Genomic DNA, 18,872 nt, shown 5'->3' with positions numbered 1-18,872 from the left:
GGTTACCCTTGTAACCTCAGGTACTAGAAATTATGAGAATCATGATTTTTAACACGCAAAAAACTATTATTTCTTCTTCTGAAGAGCAGGACTCAGAGGGTTCTAGAGGGGATTGCGGCTTTAAATATACTACTACATTTTAAAAACAATTTGTGTTCTCTGGAGTCATATGCCAACACTAAATCTTGGTTAGCATAACCAGGCCGGTAATTCTCTGCTCTGGAGTTTTTAACATGGACTACTCACATACACAGCTTTGTTACCCAGATGCCTCTGCTTAACCAGTAAGTACAAACAACTTTGTTATTTGGAGGCTTGCCACCTAGTAACGGCTACAGTAGGCTGCCTTTCACGTGACCGGGAGCATGCGCACGGTGGATTATGCCGTTTCAGCAGCTGCTATAGACACCATGTTTTTTTCACCACGGAGTCTTTCCATTTCCCCTGCATAAAAAGGCTAAAACGTGCCTTAGAACACTGGTTTCCTCCGACACCTCCGGTTCAGAGGAAATAATACCAATTAAAAAGAACACTCATTCATGTTGGAGAAAGTAGAGAGGAAGGGTATACAGGGACCTAATCCAGGAAGTTTCAGTAAGTGTCAAAGTTAGCAGGGCCAGACCTTTAATTATGTCCCTAGCACCCATAGGTCCCACTGGTTAAATGTGCTTGCCCAACTTAGCTCTACGGGTTCATGAGTTTCCCAACCAAGAAAAATAAATTTGCATTTAATCTCAGTTTTTGGACGAGGTCAAGGCCAGACACAAGGCACAAGTCTCTGACATGAAAATAGTTCCCCACGAAAATATTAGAGGGCCCTTTCATAGAGAGGTATGGTTCGTCAGACCCTATGGACCACTATATGACACCTTTAAACAGGACCAAGTGAATACATGCTTCAAAAACTGATTCTCATCGAACACCAGAGAACCATCTTCCCCGAGGCGTTTCAGGGCAGGTAGGTGTAGGCCTCAACCCCGTACGTTCCCTTTCACTTTCAGGTTCATAAAACGGCCAGAGATCACTTCAGAAAAATGGGTTCTCAGAGTGGTAAACAAGGTCTTTTCACTTCCCCCTCAGGAGTTTTCCTTTTCAGCTTTCTCCTTCCTCAAGAATCTGCAGCCCTCATCTAGAATCTGGCTTCTCTTTAACTCTAAGTCAGGGCAGAATAGAGGTAGCAAATTCAGTAGTTTCGGCGGGGTAAGCCACCTCTTTCCTGTACAGAAGCCAGATGGTTTCGTTCGACCAGTTCTAAATGCAAAGAACGTAAACATATTCATCAGACAAAAAAGATTTAGAATAGAAGGTCCATCCGACATACCCACTTTAGTCCAACCCAATTACTTTTTGCGTGAAAATAGACTTAAAATATGCATTTCACACAGTTAAAGTCTATCACAATTGGAGGAGACTTCTCAGATTCAAGTGGAAAGAGCATTTCTACAGGCATAATTTTTGACCTGTACAAGGCCCCTACACTTTAACCAGAATTATGAAGTCGGTAGTGGCTCATCTCTATCAAAAAGGGTTTTGGTGTATCATTTATCTAGACAGTAGATGAGAAAGGAGATGCACTCACACGAATCGTAGAACCGCTTCAGGTGCACGTCCATCACAAACCAGGTGTGAGCAGAAATAAGTAGCTCTCCCAAATGGGGGGAAAAAACGGCCCTCCAAAGGACTTGGGAGAAAAGTATTCAAAAAGATGTATTGAAGCATGATCATACTTTAAAGCAGCAGTTCAAGCAATATCCTACGTGTGTTTTAAAAAAAATAATAAATCAATTCTGAACTATGATAAAATAGCATTAACAAAAATGAAAAAAAAAATGCTTTAAAAACATTTTTAATGTTTCTAATGTAGGAAGCATTTCCAAAGTGACAGCCCCCTTCCCCTTCTGATAGGCTCTGGCTCTTGAGCCCCGCCCTTTCTCTAGCAGTGCACCAATTGTATCTAATAACTTCCCAGTCACATAATATTGCTGGACTACATTACCCACAATGCTGTGCAAGAACGGAATTAAATAACCCGATCGATTACAGGAGAACAGATCGATCTGCAACTGAGCTAATCACTTGTCAGTGTGCAGATTATATTGATGCACATATTGAATGGGGGGAATTTTTTTAATTTTTTTAAACGGTAGCTTGAACTGCAGCTTTTTAATGAATAAATATTTTTGAATACTTTTCTACCAAGTCCTCTGGAGTGCCGTTTTTTCCCCTGCATTCGGGAGAGCTACTAATTTATTTATCTAGACGACATGCTTCTGGTACATCAGAATCTAGATACTCTGATACAACAATGCAATTACACCAAGGCCCTGTTAGAGAATTTAGGGTTTACCATAAACAGAAAAATCCATTCTGACAATATAACAGTCCATTTACTTCCTAGGGTTTATACTATATACCCTTTTGTTGTCTCTCCACATGCTCAGTTCCATACGATTTTTAGTACAGGTCTTACACAAAAAATAATCTCCACTATGGAAACTAGCAGTGGTACTAGGGATGTTCCTTGCCCTGGGCCCAGGCTTTCGCAAAACTCCTCTCCTGTGCAATCACAATTTCTTCTGTACAGCACATATGCCAAGGGTAACCCTAGTCAGTCCTAATCTGTCTAGACAAGCTCTCAAGGACAAAATTTGGTGGTCTCTCATTCCCCTCCCTCTGTGCCCTCTTCTGAAACCGCTTCCAGATATGGTCATAACAGACGTATCTCTTTTAATTTTGGGGGGTGGGAGTCTCCCAAAAAGGCTCTATGCTGGAGGTTTGGTCAAAGGTAGAATCACACTTACACATAAATCTGTTATAACTCAGAGCAGCAAAACCAGCCCTTCAGTCTTTTGTTCCTCGGCAATACCACAACATTAAGGTATTGATTGAAATGGACAACAGAACAGCAATGTCCTACATCAACAAGATGGGAGGCACTAGGTCCAAACCTTCTAGGGGCCATGGAAAATTGACTCATTAGCGTTCCCGTGGACGTACCTGAAACTTCCATACACTTGTCTTTCCCCTCTCCCAAGGGTATTACAAAAAAATCAGTACCGACCAGGTAAAAACCGTTGTTTCCTTTGAATTGCCTTCTCACCAAAGACTAAACTATTCAATTAGGGATCACCCTCAAATGCTTCAGAGAACAGAAGCTCTGCTACAGGAGCTCCCATAGTCTAAATGGATTGCGGCCGATTAGCATAACAGTCCCTATCTTTAATTGCTCAAAAACTCATTAACTCCCCAGGAAGACTGCGTACTTAGACAAGGTATAATGTGATCATTCAGGAGTTCAGATCTTTCCAAAACTCCAAATAAACCAAAAACCCAGCTAGAGCTTACCATTGAGGCGGTCTATTATATCTGCGGCTACAACAGCAGCAGCACAGAGTGTCTCCTCACCGATTATCATTGCTTGGGCTTCTACTTGCACTTTCGTAAAACATTACTGGAGACCTTACGATACAGAACCAATTCCATTTGCTAGGGCAACCACCAGGTGAGGGATATTCTCCCATTAGTTGTTGCTAGCAACCTCCGGAAGATTAAAACTCAGTTTGCAGGAACAAACTTCTTTTGTTCTAGGAGAGAGCATTGCCACCAGAAAACAATGGCCATCCTACTCTCCCACTGCGGTTAGCCGGACGGTTGCATTTGCTTTCCTAAAGGTAACCAGTCGTTTTTTTTATTTATTTATACCTAAGCTCGAACCGTGGACCCAGACAGAATCATTGTCCGGTTCCTTGAGAAGGTACCAAATAAATGGTATAACATACATTATTGAACATGTAATATCCTGAAGTTCTATCAAGAACCAGATAAAAAACAAAAAAGCCTTGATTCTCAATCTGGAGTTCATGGGTTAGTTCTTCCTGTTACTACCAAGAGTTAGAAGCATCTCAAATGGAATGTGACTTATAGTATGCCAACTAGATAATAACATCTGTTTTTCCTTTACATCATTAGGGTGATACGAAGGATTGCCATCCGATAATCAAGCTTTTGGAAAAATACGCCACCGTGGTGCATGGCAGACTCATGCGAGGCAGCTGTGGCTAGCGTTGCTTTTTTTTAGCCTCACGTGTCTTTCTTCAGTAGGCTTGAACGTCCCACCAGCTGCTGCTAGGTGGCAATACTTTTCCCTAGAACGAAGGAAGTTTGCAGATCACAGATTCTTGCAAACTGTGCTACCTACACAAGGTTGCTGGTCACATAAATATTCTTAAAAACCTTAAAAAAGAACATTTATTTCACCTGACTGCTGAAGCCTTCTCTGTCCCTTCTATAACAACATAGCAGAATCCAACTTTTGACACACGTTACATATCTGTGTAAACACTATAGATGGGCAATAGTTTTGATGGAGGATAAAGGGATAGGTTCAAAGAAGGACGTGCCTTGATATTTTGCCCACTGATGGATAATACTGTATCTACCTCCCAGACATCAAAATACAATCTGTATCTGATTTGTACTTGAGAAGCCTTTTAAAAAAAAAAAAAAGGTGACTTCTATGTCACAGAGCTTTTACTGATGGCTAATCTCTGTGAAATATGCTTCATTGGCTCTAACTGACATCTTCTAGGCTTGGTTTATTCCACATGCCTGACATCCGAGTGCAGACACCTTTACAGCATGCAGTCTTCCTAAGCATGTCAGGCATCAAATCATTTTGAAATTATATACTAAGTAGGTCAGCTAGCCATAATATTTCATTGTATGACAATTACACTCGCGTGTGTACACAACAGCCATGGGGCGCACTGAAGTTTACATAATACAGTGTAGGGAAACATATACTGTATGTTTATTTCCCATCCAAGAAATAATGGTTTGGGCTGTCTAGTCATAGACATTTCAAAGGATAATTGTTTAAGAAATAGAAACGTACATTTTTTTTTTGCCTCAATAACTTGTTTGGATGGATTGAGGATCATTTGAGTGGTGATATTTCATGAGACACTTGCAGCCCCGGAACACACCTTATTGCCCATTCCAGTGAATGGAGGGTGGCTTACTGTAGGTGGAATAGCCTTGCTTAGTACTATCAAAGCATTGCATGAAAACAAGATAAGGCAATGTTCTAGCTTAGAGGAGTCTGCTCCCCCTCGCTTTCACGCCCCCCCCCCTCACCTCGATCGGCGATGTCAAATGATGCTGCGGGGTCACGCGACGTCACATGACCCAGTTACCATGGAGACGGCCGTGCAACATCACTCCGCATGGCACCGCGACGTCATTTGATGCCGTGTTGCCATGGCAACGCATCACACCAGCCCCGGTAAGTGTGTTGCAGAGGCCTCACGCAATCCCCCGGCATTTAATTTTAATGCCATGGGGAAGAGCACGGGGCCTCTGCAAGCGCCCGCCCACCGAAAAAAAATCCCGTGCCCCCCCTGGGGGGTGCGCCCCCCACTTTGCGCACCGCTATTCTAGCTAATAGTGTTTAGCGGACCGGGCCCCCTCCATGCTTTAAGAGCTCTTGGAAAGATTATATTCAATAACACTGCAGTCTTCCTAGTGTAGGACTGACAGAGGTTGTGGGTTAAAACAATATCCACGTAATTTTTGGGGACCCTAAGAAGAAGCCACAGATTGTTGAGTCCATGCAACTGTGCTCATTAATTCTTAATGCTGCATTATGGTTTTTATGCTCTATAAACCACCACTGTATATCTAAACCCTTGAGGGAAAAGGCCCTTGGCTGCAATGTGATACAGCAGGGGTAGCCATCTCCAGTCCTCAAGAGCTTCCAAGCAGATCAGGTTTTCAGGATATCCCAGCTTCAACACAGGTGGTGCAGGCTTCGACTGAGCCACTGATTGAGCCACATGTGCTGAAGCGGAGATATCCCGAAAAACTGACCTGCTGGTGGCTCTTGAGGACTGGAGTTGGCCACCCCTGTGCTGCAGCTACAGCGTTCTCTTGAAACACAACAAAGGGGCTAATGATATTTGTTCTTCATGAAAGTTTCATATAAGCTGCAGCTGGAATATATATCCAGCGGGACTGCCTTGTGCTATCCTCAGGGACATGAAACAATTAGCTACGGCTGTTCGCTTGACCTCTGAACTGTGGAGAGTCCGCTGGCATCATGTGTGTGCGCAGCTTGCAAGGCAAACATCTGCAGATGGCCACATACATGTGCCGTGCTAAATGAAGGCCACTGTCTAAACAAGGAGCATAATAGCAGTGATTTGTTTTAATCATACTGTTGTTTATACGATCATTATCATCAACATTGCTCTGCAATTAGATGGTGATTCTGCCCTACCACAATCCTGCTGCCAGCCTCTCAATATGGTGTAAATTGGATTTTAATATAAAAAATACATGGTTTCTTAAAGGAGCATCCCACATCTGGCAGGTGATTTTCTGCAATAGACAGCGATTTTTCCAGTAGAAAGTGGAAACGTGCATTGACCTGCTCCACTGGAATTACTCTGACGGGCATATCGGCTATTACACAAGATCATTATTTTTTTTTCCTTTATACAATTTGAAATCTTAAAGCAGCAATACGGGTTAGCTTTTAATATATATATATATATATATATTTATTTATTACAGGTTTAGTACAGGTTTTAAATGGGGGATCTCCACAGCTGAACCTCGTTAATTTCAGCCTCTGCTTCTGGAGATACTTACCTCCGTAGTGGCACCGGTTGCTCTGCAAGCAGAGAAACCATGCATCTAATCTAATGGCGGCTTTAAATGTCCCACGTCACGAGGGCCAATAGGAACCCATGATGTCAGACAGTGCGGCTTCCTATTGGCCTCTGTGACCAGGGGTATTAAACTGAGCAGAGATACTGGCACCCCCTATGGAGGTAAATATCTCTGGAAGCAGGGGGTCCTTGAAATTAATGAGGTTCAGCTCCAGAAACCCCCTCCTTCAATCATATAATAAATAAATATTTAGCCGTATTGCTGCTTCTAAGAGTACAACTGAGGTTGGTACGTAGAAGAAAAAAAAATAATCATGATTCAAGGTTGTGAATTACAGAAATGTTTCTAGAGACAATTAACATGTTCAGAAACTCTGAACGTTATACTTTTCAGTGATTAAAGGGCCAGAGAGAACACAAAATCCCTTATAGTGCACTCTTAGCAAGTAACACACCAGGATGCTCTGTGAGTGCCCTATATTACAGGGGTGCACAAACTTTTTTCTTTGCGCCCCCCTGCCTGCTCTCCCCCGCTGATTGCATACCCCCCCTTACCTTTTCTCCGGCATCATTTGATGTCACAACGTCATGTAACGTTGACCCTGCGGCGTCATTTGACTCTACGTTGCCATGGCGACATGTCGCCAGAAGCCACCAGAGAGAAGGTAAGAGTCCTAAAGAGGCCTTGCGCACTCCCCCAACATTCTATTTAAATGTTCCAGGAAAGAGCGCGGGGCCTCTGCAAGCACCCCCCCCCTCCCCAGAAAATGTTGCGCCCCACTCCTTGGGGGAACGCCCCTGCCCTATAACATACAGTACTCTACATGTCATAAGGGCTGTTTCATAAATGTGCTTGTATGTGTAACCCCCCTGCCCCCCTCCCTCTCCTGGAGTGGCTGCTAAAAGTACACTAAGAGTTAATAGAGTTGAGGTTAAGCTTCACCCAGTGGTAACACAGGTAACCATGTCATCAGAGGTATAAAGGAGAGGCGCATAGGATTCTGGGAGAGTCCCAGCATGGCAGCAGAAGAGAAGCTTGTGAGCTTAGAGGTCAGGAAGATGTTTCCCAAACTATACATTTAGGTCAGGGACAGTGCCCCATCAGTAAGGATCCTTTGTTATGGCCATATTAAGTAAGTGAATGTCCCAAGAAAGGGAATGCTAGCGGGGGCCGCCTAAGTGGGGCAAGCAGAAGTGCCACCAGGATGTCTGGGGATCAGCCCTTCAAGCAGATCCCCATCCACAGTGGTCAGCATCCCTGAGGAAGTGGCAGTTCCAAAGCAGGATTGGGGAAGTAATAGTAACGTTACACAGACCAGGCCAGGATCTCAGCAGGGGACCACAGCAACATTGATGGCAAGGATGTTGGAAGAGATGGGAGGGGGCCGGGGGCAGACCCAGCAGATGAGTATCACTAATGTAATACCTCCCATGTGTGTTTAGAGTGGGCACTCAGGGAAGACTGTATAAGTATGAATATCAGCATGGATGAAAATATGTGCAACCACATCAATCGAACCCTGGTCCTACTGACTGAGCACGCTTGTGATGCGTATAGCATATTCCAGTGATCAGACCAGTAGAGCACGGTTCTATTGTACAATATGTAACGCGACTGTAGTGTTCCCAAGAATGGGAACATTAATAAAGATCGAGGTCGCACTAGAAAAACTTCTGGCGCCCATGTTTTCCATCGCCCAGCAGACCACTGACAGCCCCCGAGACACGGTAAATGGTTGTGAATGCCTTATACACCACTACTCTGATGTAACCTCCTTAAGGAGCAAGGCAGGGAGGGTTACATATGAGAAAATAGAAACTGGACTTAGGCGAATCTCTTGATATACAAACTTGGGAGGAGATTTGTGATTTTGCTGCAAAATCCTCTATAAATAAAAACTAAATAAAACAGTTGTAAGCTTATTTGTAGGTGGTATCTTGCCCCTCATTGATTAAAGCATATGGAAGATCAATTTTTTATAAATTTTGCTTAGAGGTTGTGATTATTATTGGAGACATATTGTACACATACTGTATAGTGGCAATGACCAGAGGTTGCCAATCCCGGGAAATAAGTTTTCGCCATGAACAACAGGATCATTGAACTTTCTTTTAACCCAGACCCCTGGTTAGCACTGCTACATAGACCTATTCCAAGTGTCTTGAAGAATAAACAAACTAATCACTCCTATTCTTTCACCAACCAGATACTGTGTGGCAGGCTCTTAGAAGCAGCCTGGCTCACATACCACCCATACTGAGAAGTGTATATGTAAAACCATATACATGGAAAAACGAACAAGCTTTGATAATGATTCTCTTGGTAAATTTAGGAGAGTCTGGGACCCTTGGACCACAAAGTTCAATGTGCATTTTCATAAGAATGCATACACAGAATTTATGCCATCATCTTATCCATATACGGGCGTAATGCTATAGGTTCCTATGTTAAGGGGCTGTCTGTCTTCTGGAGATCGATTACATTAATTGTATATCAGGTTTTCTTTTTCAAATCACACCAAATGACTAAGCATGTCCACTAATTTCATAATTGTATCACTACTTGGAAAATCAGCTTAAAGTGAGAGCCCAGAGACTGCTTTGGGTTGACACAGAAACCCAGTGCGACTCATAGCTAGCATGCTAATAACCACAGGACATAGCTGGCTTGGAAGTTCTAAGGTAGGTGTACAGTTGATGGAGAAGAAGTGACAGATCTACATAGCAGGAGACACGGAAAGAGCTATTTAAAGTGAAGGCAGTTGTTTTGGCAGACCAGGATTTGACCCCGATTTAAACTCAGAGTCATTTTTTTTTCCTTCTTATTTTAAAAACGTCTCAACCACATTAAAAATCTGTGACCAATACCGGCAGTAAGAGCAAAACTTCCAGAGAAAATGGGTATTATTCTCCAGAGAGGTACAGGAAAGAAACCATGGTCCTGAACTATGAGTAATCCAATGCATTTCATACATCTTGGGCAAACCGTTCCCATCAGACTAAAGTAAGTAAATAGTACCCACAGCAATAACTGTGATTTTAATAAAACCTTTAACTGAGAGTCACAACTATTACAAATGTCACTGTTCATGGATAGCCTGCTATAATGTACACAGAAAATACACAACACTCCTCCACATCTGCCAGCCAATGCAATAAAGGTCTTCCCTGACTTTGTTCTACTGTAGGTTGCACAACCTTAGAGTAATGGGGATGGGTAACTATTAGAGTTAATTAGAGATTTATGCAGCTAAATGCCAGGTGTTTATAAATAATGTTTATAAAGTAATTGCTATTTATTGGAACATTATTATTTACTTTATTCAATTTAACCTTTTCATTCCTCCTCCCTGCTATTAAAGTACATTTTGTTTTGTTAGAATTTAGGACAAACCTTTATGACTCATTTCTAGGTTGCATTGTTTTGCCATTCACGTTGGGTGGATAACATCTGATTCCCAGGGAGGCCAAGGGACACTTACAGGTGCTATGCAGCTTACCCCCAGTCGAGGCTCCATGCTATTAGACAAACTTTGGTGAGGAGGCAAACCTGGCTTACTACATCATTTGTTGCCACAACAAATCCAGGTCACATAACGGAAAACCAAGAACTACAACGCAACCGAGAGCTTACAACTCCAAAGATTTATCAGTTGAGGCATACACACACAAATATATACAAAACAAACTGCGGACTATTGCTTTAAATCCCTTTGCTGCACTGCTAACACCCACTGTGGATTATTCATTAAACTGAGATAGTGCCAATCGGGGCACTAGCACATGGAATGTCAATGGCGCTTACGCGCGACAGTGTCCCAAATCAGCTCTAGTCTAGTGAACACACCCCCACTGTTTATGAAGGGTTTACAACAAGCGATTCTCAAACGGGGTATGTCTTGTGTGTCACAACTTGGGACACCGGGGTTTCCCAAAAATGCAACATTTAACTTAATGACAAATAGCTAACGGAGGCATATCATTTAAATGTACAGTAACATAAATAAAAATAATAATAATTAATCTGTACAATGATTATTTAACATAGATGCCAAATGTGGTACACAAAGAATAACATGTGTCACCTGTATTTTAAAGATAAGCTAAGGGTGTTGCCATCTAAAAAAAAGGCTGAGCATTACTGGTTTACAATAAGTTACATTAAACAAGCATATGTGCGTCAGTCCTAAGAGACTATTTTGCCCAACCTTTTCTGTTCATAGACGTAATTAACTCGTGAATTCTTTCCAAATTCTTTTGGACTCAAACGTGTTCTTGACCAGAAGACCATCTTGAAACAATGATCATTAAACCCTCGCACCACTTCTCCATGTAGTAGTGAACGCCTGTGCTTCTATGTAATCTGATAGGAAAACATTTGTCTACGTTATATGACGCTTTACATTAGAACATTCAAACAATTGGGACCTTTTGTAACAGGTTTCAGATGCTATGGAAGTTTTCTCATGTATCTGAATGGAATTTGAAAAAACTGGACGGGTTTAAATGTACACAGGAGGAGATCTCTTTGGGTTTGAGAGTTTTTTGTTATCATTCCATCGATTAAGAGCTCTCATGTCAGACAATTAAAAGGTACAACAACAAATCTAATACCGCCAGGACCAATACGGTTACTCAAACTTTGCACTACATCATTTAACTGTGGGTTTTCTTATTATTAAAGTAGTATTCTATGAAAACCTGCATAATCATATGGTACATAACACAAAACACTCTACAAACACTACCCAACACTTATTCAATCGCGGTGAAGATACTACCTTGTGCTGGAGAAGATTTTAGTCTTCATTTGAATGGATCTCTTCTCCAGCACTGGGAAGACGCTTCACAGCATATTGAAGAAGGACCCATATTACAACAGCAAAGAGTGCCAAGTATGATGGACCTCGTTCATGTGCCACCAAATGTTAGCACCCAGAGCATGGCACATTTCTAAGAGACAGGTCCCACAGAAATGACTGTATACCACTAGGTATTTCTAAGTAAAAAGTACCACCGGACACGTGTACTTAAAAGGAGAAAGTCCCTCCACTGAAACTATTTCTGTATTACACCTATTTCGATGGCCGAGTCCCCGCTGGTGCTGAGCGCGCTCATGCTTGGAGAGCGCTCCAAGCATGAGTGCCGGGTGTCCTGGCATTTACGCGTGCGCACGCGGGGGGGGGGGAGCATTGTGGGTAGTTGAGAGCGCTAGAAAGTCCGTTTTTTTATTTACCTAAGCGCCGAGCGCCAGTGAGCATGTATGCCCGCGCACGAGCGCACGGGGACTTACATATGTCTATATATGTAAGTAACCGCGGCAAGCGCCGCCCGCTCAGCGCTAGCAGGGACGCAGCCTAAAGCATTAATATAGGTCCATTGCCATTCACATGCATCTTCAAATATAACTGGCTGAGATGTAATTTGTCGACAAGATCCATCAGTGTTGTCTCTTATATAGGATCTGTGCCATATAGACTGTTTTCTATGCAAATTACATGTATTCTTCATACCATCTGCATCCTACAGTGTGCAAACCTACTTAACAATACTGACAAACAATATTAGTAGTGGCTCAAACTGTTTTTTTAAGCCTCTACTGAGGACATGTGTTGTACACTCTGTGTCACTTCTTGCTGTACTATTTGGAGTTAGGTTTTCAGATCAAAACGTAAATATCGATGACACATTGTAGTATCATACATTTTTCTTGACAGCACAAGCTGTGCAAAGCAGGGGGGCAAAATACTTTTTTTTTTTAACCAACGGTTACTATAATGTATATGTAAAACAGGTAATAATGGGTGAAGCAGGAGTGAGATTGAGTTTTTAATGTTTCAGTGACCACATGGTAACATAGCCTGAGGTTAAACATTACTTTGCGTGTGTCCCACTGCCTGACAAGACGAAACTAAGCTAAAAACAGTTGGAATGTAAAGGGACGACACGCACAATGGGTTTGGGATGATGTCTGAGAGCCTTATTGTAGGTTAAGTTCTAAAACAGGGGTGGCCAACTCCAGTCTTTAAGGGCCACCAACAGGTCAGGTTTAAAGGACATCCCTGCTTCAGCACAGGTGTCTCAATCAACAACTGCGCCACCTGTGCTGAAGCAGGGATATCCTTAAACCATGGCCTGTTGGTGTCCCTTGAAGACTGGAGTTGGCCACTCCTATTTTAGAACTTGTCAGAAAACACCTTAAATGAATTAAGTGTGTGACCATGCAAATGGGAGTATTTGTACAAGGAATGACACTATCTTGAATAACACAGAGGAAGTTGATTGCTTGAGAAAGGAGGAGGTAGGTCACTTATTGCAGGAGCTTATTGGTACATGATCATATTTATAGATCCTTTGTAACTCATTTCACAGCTAAGTAACATCTAGAAATTCACATCTGGACAACTCCCAAATTTGTGTTGACAATATTAGCCTTCATAAACATGGATGCCATGGGTGTTTGTTTGTATAAATACATTAACATACAAAGATTGGCACAAAGAAGATTTAATAGAATATGTTATGGCTGCTTTACATTTTCTCATAGGTTATTGCCACATCACAGTAATGTGCAAGACACAAACACTGCAGTGGAGATTCACACAACAAATACTATTTTCTATTGCGAAGGCTATTTAATAACTACTCAGAAAATAAGAGGGGGCATAACATTCTGACACATAATAAATACAACATAAATACACATTTAATCCGTCTATCCAAGTACAAACATGTGAGTGTGTGTGTGTATGTATGTATGTATGTATGTATGTATGTATGTTCAGTTGTGTGAAAAAGAAAGTCCACCCTCTTTGAATTCTATGGTTTTACATATCAGGACATAATAACAATCATCTGTTCCTTAGCAAGGTCTTAAAATTAGGTAAATATAACCTCAGATGAACAACAACACATGACATATTACACCTTGTCATGATTTATTTAACAAAAATAAAGCCAAAATGGAGAAGCCATGTGTGAAAAACTAAGTTCACCCTTACCGCTTCCATAGGAATTAAGATGCTAAGTAGCAGACAGGTGCTGCTAATCAAATTCCCTTGATTAATTGATCATCAGCAAGTGTGGCCACCGTTATAAAAGCCGAAGTTTTAGCAGTTTGCTGGTCTGGAGCATTCAGGTGTGTGTTAACACAATGCCAAGGAGGAAAGACATCAGCAATGATCTTAGAGAAGCAATTGTTGCTGCCCGTCAATCTGGGAAGGGTTATAAGGCCATTTCCAAACAATTTAAAGTCCATCATTCTACAGTGAGAAAGATTATTCAAAAGTGAAAAACATTCAAGACAGTTGCCAATATTCCCAGGAGTGGACGTCCCAGCAAATTCACCCCAAGATCAGACCGTGCAATGCTCAGAGAAATTGCAAAAAAAAAAACAAGAGTTACATCTCAGACTCTACAGGCCTCAGTTAGCATGTTAAATGTTAAAGTTCATGACAGTACAATTAGAAAAAGACTGAACAAGTATGGTTTGTTTGGAGGGGTTGCCAGGAGAAAGCCTCTTCTCTCTAAAAAGAACTTAGGTTTAGGCTTAGGTTTCCAAAGTTGCATCTGAACAAACCACAAGACTTTTGGAACAATGTCCTTTGGACAGACGAGACCAAAGTGGAGATGTTTGGCCATAATGCACAGCACCACTTTTGGCGAAAACCAAACACAGCATATCAGCACAAACACCTCATACCAACTGTCAAGCATGGTGGTGGAGGGGTGATGATTTGGGCTTGTTTTGCAGCCACAGGACCTGGGAAACTTGCAGTGATTGAGTCACCATGAACTCCTCTGTATACCAAAGTATTCCAGAGTCAAATGTGAGGCCAACTGTCTGACAGCTAAAAGCTTGGCCGAAATTGGTTAATATGTCATATATTGTTGTTCATCTGAGGCTGTATTCACCTAATTTTTAGACCTGCTAAGGAACAGATGATTGTTATTATGTCCTGATATGTAAAACCATGGAATTCATAGAGGGTGTACTTTCTTTTTCACATGACTGTATATATATATACACACACATATATGATATGGTGGGTGTTGGGGTTTGAGTGTGCTGCGTTGATTCAATTAGTATAGTAAGAAAAAAAAAGGAAACAAGGTGCTCCTGAGAAAGGCTCTAGCCGAAACATTGAGCTAATAAAATACACTCCTCCTTGGAGATTGGAGTGTCTGATATATATGTAAATAATATATATCCCTACCTGTCTGGCTTCTAGCGAGACAACATCGGCGTGTATTATTTGGCTACTCCGCATGGGTTACCTTGACTCAGGGGCTGGATTCAGGCGGCTGGTAAATGTGGTAGCAACATTCATTTGTTCGTATCCCCATGGACAGGGACCGTTCATATATATGTGAACACCCTTGTACTGAACTTTATAACAGACATAATATGAATACAGTTCTTCCGTTAGTGCCCACTCTTAATACTCAAATGAAGGTACTGTGACTTAGTTGCTCTGAGTAAGTGTGGGACCTGGCCCTCCCTTGTTGCTTTGGAACGATCATCAGTATTAATCCGATCACTTTGGAAAGGGAATTCTGACAGGTCTTTTCTTACTTGGACCCAATACCTTTTGCCTGTTTGGGAACTGCCACTTCCATACAGACTAATGATGAATATTAGTACCCATCCGCAGTTAGAGCTGATCTGCCGGCACCTGGGAGCCCTCTTTCCTGAGACCCTCTATGGCATGCCGTATTCCTTTTCATTACTTATTCAGGACTCCACTGCTTTTTTCAGGGATCCTAACTGATGGAAGTTCCATATAGGACATTAAACGATGTTCCTCCTTTGTTCTTAGCTGTCACATTAAATGGAGAATTGCAATATTAACTTGTGAGTTTTGAAGAATTTGTTTGTCTATGGTGTGTTGGCTGCACAAGCAGGATTCTCCTCGCCTGAAACAATGTCCATGCACTTTGGAACTGTATTACTGTCCCTATCTACAACATAATAACAGGGGGGCCTGGTCTATAATAATAATTTAGAAACATTACTCTCACCGAGGTTCCTTTCCTCATGTCCTCCTGGAACCTAACCTTCTAGAATAGTCCCCCCTCCTTAAATAACCCTGAATGACGCCTGGATTCCCATAGCAACCCAGGGTGGGCAGAACATACAATAGCCATGTTAGTAACCCTTTAGGATGGGGCTACATATCTATACCAGGGCTCGACAAATGCACTCGTCCACACGCCTGTGGCGAGAGCATTTGGCCGCTGCCGAGTCTCTTACTGTCTCCCATCATTCTTGTGCTAGTGCGGTGTCTCCCCTCCAGCACCCGTCAAAATGGCTGCGCCGTGTCAAACGACGCTGCATTGTCATGACATGGGGACGCTACGTGACGTCACAACGTCAGGCCCAATGCAGTGGTAGAGGCAGAGGAGCGGGCAGGAAGGGGGGGTGGGGAAAGAGTCTCCGCGCTGCAGGTGAGTAAGTCCCAGCTCTGTGGGGAGGAAGCATGGTTGAGGCGGGTCAGGCAATTCCCACATGGTGGGCAGCTGAGGTGCCAGAGGAGAGCTGCTGAGGTACGGTGACCAGGCGTCCCGGTTCTAAATGATCTGATGCCAGTTTGGGTGGGTAGGGGGCGATCAGAGGAGGATGCCGGCCGCGCTCAGCTAACCATAGAACGGCTGTAGTCGGTAGGAGGGAGGAGAGCCGGGCTCTGGGCAGCAGGTGGCTCTGCAGAGGTCTCCATAGTAGCTGCTCCTCTCTAGATCTCCCGGTTCCTCACTGTGTTGGTAAGTGTGTGTGTTGGTAAGTGTGTGTGTGTCTGTGTAGGTGTGTGTGTCTGTTGGTAAGTGTGTGTGTCGGTCTCTGTATTGGTAAGAGTGTGTGTATCAGTGTGTAGGTAAGTGTGTGTCGGGGTGTGTGTGTGTCTGTTGGTAAGTGTGTATGTGTGTTGGTGTGTGTGTTGGTGTGTGTGTGTGTGAACGCGCGTGCTGATAAGGGGAGAGAGGATGGAGGGGAGAGAGGATAGAGGGGAATAGAGGAGGGAGGATGGGGGGAGAGGGAGGAGAGAGGATGGGGGGAGAGGGAGGAGAGAGGATGGGGGGAGAGGGAGGAGAGAGGGTGGGGAGAGGGATGAGAGAGGATGGGGGAGAGGGATGAGAGAGGATGGGGGAGAGGGATGAGAGAGGATGGGGGGAGAGGGAGGAGAGAGGATGGGGGAGAGGGAAGAGAGAGGATGGGGAGAGGGAGGAGTGAGGATGGGGGAGAGGGAGGAGAGAGGATGGGGGGAGAGGGAGGAGAGCGGATGGTTGGAGAGAGGATGGGGGAGAGGGAGGAGAGAGGATGGGGGGAGAGAGAGGATGGGGGAGAGGGAGGAGAGAGAGAATGGGGGAGGGAGAGGATGGTGGAAAGGATGGGGAGGAGAGAGGATGGGGCGAGATGGAGGAGAGAGGATGGGGAGAGGGAGGAGAGAGGATGGGGGAGAGGGATGAGAGAGGATGGGGAGGAGAGAGGATGGGGGGAGAGGGAGGAGAGAGGATGGGGAGAGGGAGGAGAGAGGATGGGGGAGAGGGATGAGAGAGGGAGGAGAGAAGGGGGAGAGGGAGGAGAGAGGATGGGGGAGAGGGAGGAGTGAGGATGGGGGAGAGGGAGGAGAGAGGATGGGGGGAGAGGGAGGAGAGAGGATGGGGGAGAGGGAGGAGAGCGGATGGGGGGAGAGGGAGGAGAGAGGATGGGGGAGAGGATGGGGGAGATGGAGGAGAGAGAGAATGGGGGAGGGAGAGGATGGTGAAGAGGATGGGGGAGAGGATGGGGAGGAGAGAGGATGGGGATAGGGAGGATAGAGGATGGGGGCGAGGGAGGAGAGAGGTTGGAGGGAGAGGATGAGGGGAGAGGGAGAAGAGAGGATGAGGGGAGAGGGAGGAGAGGGTGGGAAGAGGGAGGAGAGGGTGGGAAGAGGGAGGAGAGGGTGGGGAGTGTGTGTGTGTGTGTGTGTGTGTGTGTGTGTGTGTGTGTGTGTGTGTGTGTGTGTGTACAGAAGTATTTACATACCTCGCAAACTATTTGTGTCAGTCAAGACAAACTGGGGAGGAAATTCACATTTCAGCAGGACAATGACCCGAAGCACAAAGCCACACTGGAGTGGTTGAACAAAAAAAATTGATTAATGTTCTTGAGTGGTACATTAAAAATCCTGACTTGAATCCAATCGAACATTTATGGCGAGACTTGAAGATCTCAGTACAGCAATGATCACCAACAAACTTAGCAGCACTGGATCAATTTTCCCATGAAGCATGGGCAAAAATGTCACCATTTTACTGTGCAAAGCTCGTATAGACCAATCCAAAAAGACTTCAAGTAATTGGATACATACATACACCACTTTTTAAGTAAATCTATTTTAGAAGATGCACACTATGTCTGCTTCTATTACTTCCTGAGAGGTGAACCTTCTTCGGGTCGTTTCACAGGCATATAGTGTCGGAATCGTGTATCCCGACCCCAAGCTTAACAGCATCTGCCAGTGATACACGAACCCTATGAACTGAAACATTTCTTCATTCAAATTCACGTGGTCCTGAGAGGACCAACATTTCAAACACGTTGTTCATTAGCAATATCCATCCCACTGAGTGCCTGTTATTCTGTGTATGCCTAAAGTGCCCCTGGGGGAGTTATTTAGTAGTGTCAATTTAAATTTAATGCTTCAAAAACAAATGAGTGGACTCTCTAGGATGCCCCTTTCCCCTAAAATAGAGGGAATGTTCAAGATAATTTCCCCCCCATAAGTAATCCGTCCCACAAACTTACATTAGTTAAACAAAGGTTCTTACAAAACCCAGATCGAGGAAGGCCATACTTGTAATTTAGAGACCGCGCTTCTTTCAATTCCGGGAACACTACCTTATAGTTGTCCCTTGCAGTCGATCAATCTTCTTATTTAACTCCGCTATGATGCTGTGCAGCTCGGTGATCCGCTCCTCGTAGCGCAGCGTTGTCCTCTCCTGGACATCCTCGTGGTCTCTCATGAGATGTGACTGTTCACACTAAAGTTGCAAATCAGAAGAAAGGGCCACTGTCAGAGAACTTATAGAGCAACTATTCGTGAACTAGGAGAAGTCTTAAAAAAAAACATTTGTCTGGTGAAGCCTTTGGCATTAAACAAAACGCAAAACACCGTTCCAAGAATGGGAGCATCTGATGAAGTGTCCACGGAAGGTGAACCTCCT

At 43.7% G+C, this 18,872-nt stretch overlaps 1 protein-coding gene across 4 annotated transcripts in view; it reads right to left on the bottom strand.

Annotated features, from left to right (window-relative positions):
- The window catches only part of MCC (MCC regulator of Wnt signaling pathway), a 366,135-nt gene that overhangs the window by 94,546 nt on the left and 252,717 nt on the right, over window positions 1-18,872 (bottom strand). For all 4 annotated transcript variants that reach the window (XM_075601563.1, XM_075601553.1, XM_075601572.1 and 1 more), the window contains one exon: window positions 18,547-18,689. In XM_075601563.1, coding sequence (XP_075457678.1) covers window positions 18,547-18,689 — 143 coding nt within the window. The remainder of the gene's footprint in view (window positions 1-18,546; window positions 18,690-18,872) is intronic.

This window comes from Ascaphus truei, chromosome 1 (genome assembly GCF_040206685.1).
Source record: "Ascaphus truei isolate aAscTru1 chromosome 1, aAscTru1.hap1, whole genome shotgun sequence".
Classification (NCBI taxonomy): Eukaryota; Metazoa; Chordata; class Amphibia; order Anura; family Ascaphidae; genus Ascaphus; species Ascaphus truei.
Note: the sequence above shows the minus strand (reverse complement) of the source record. Positions and strands in the feature narration are given on the sequence as shown.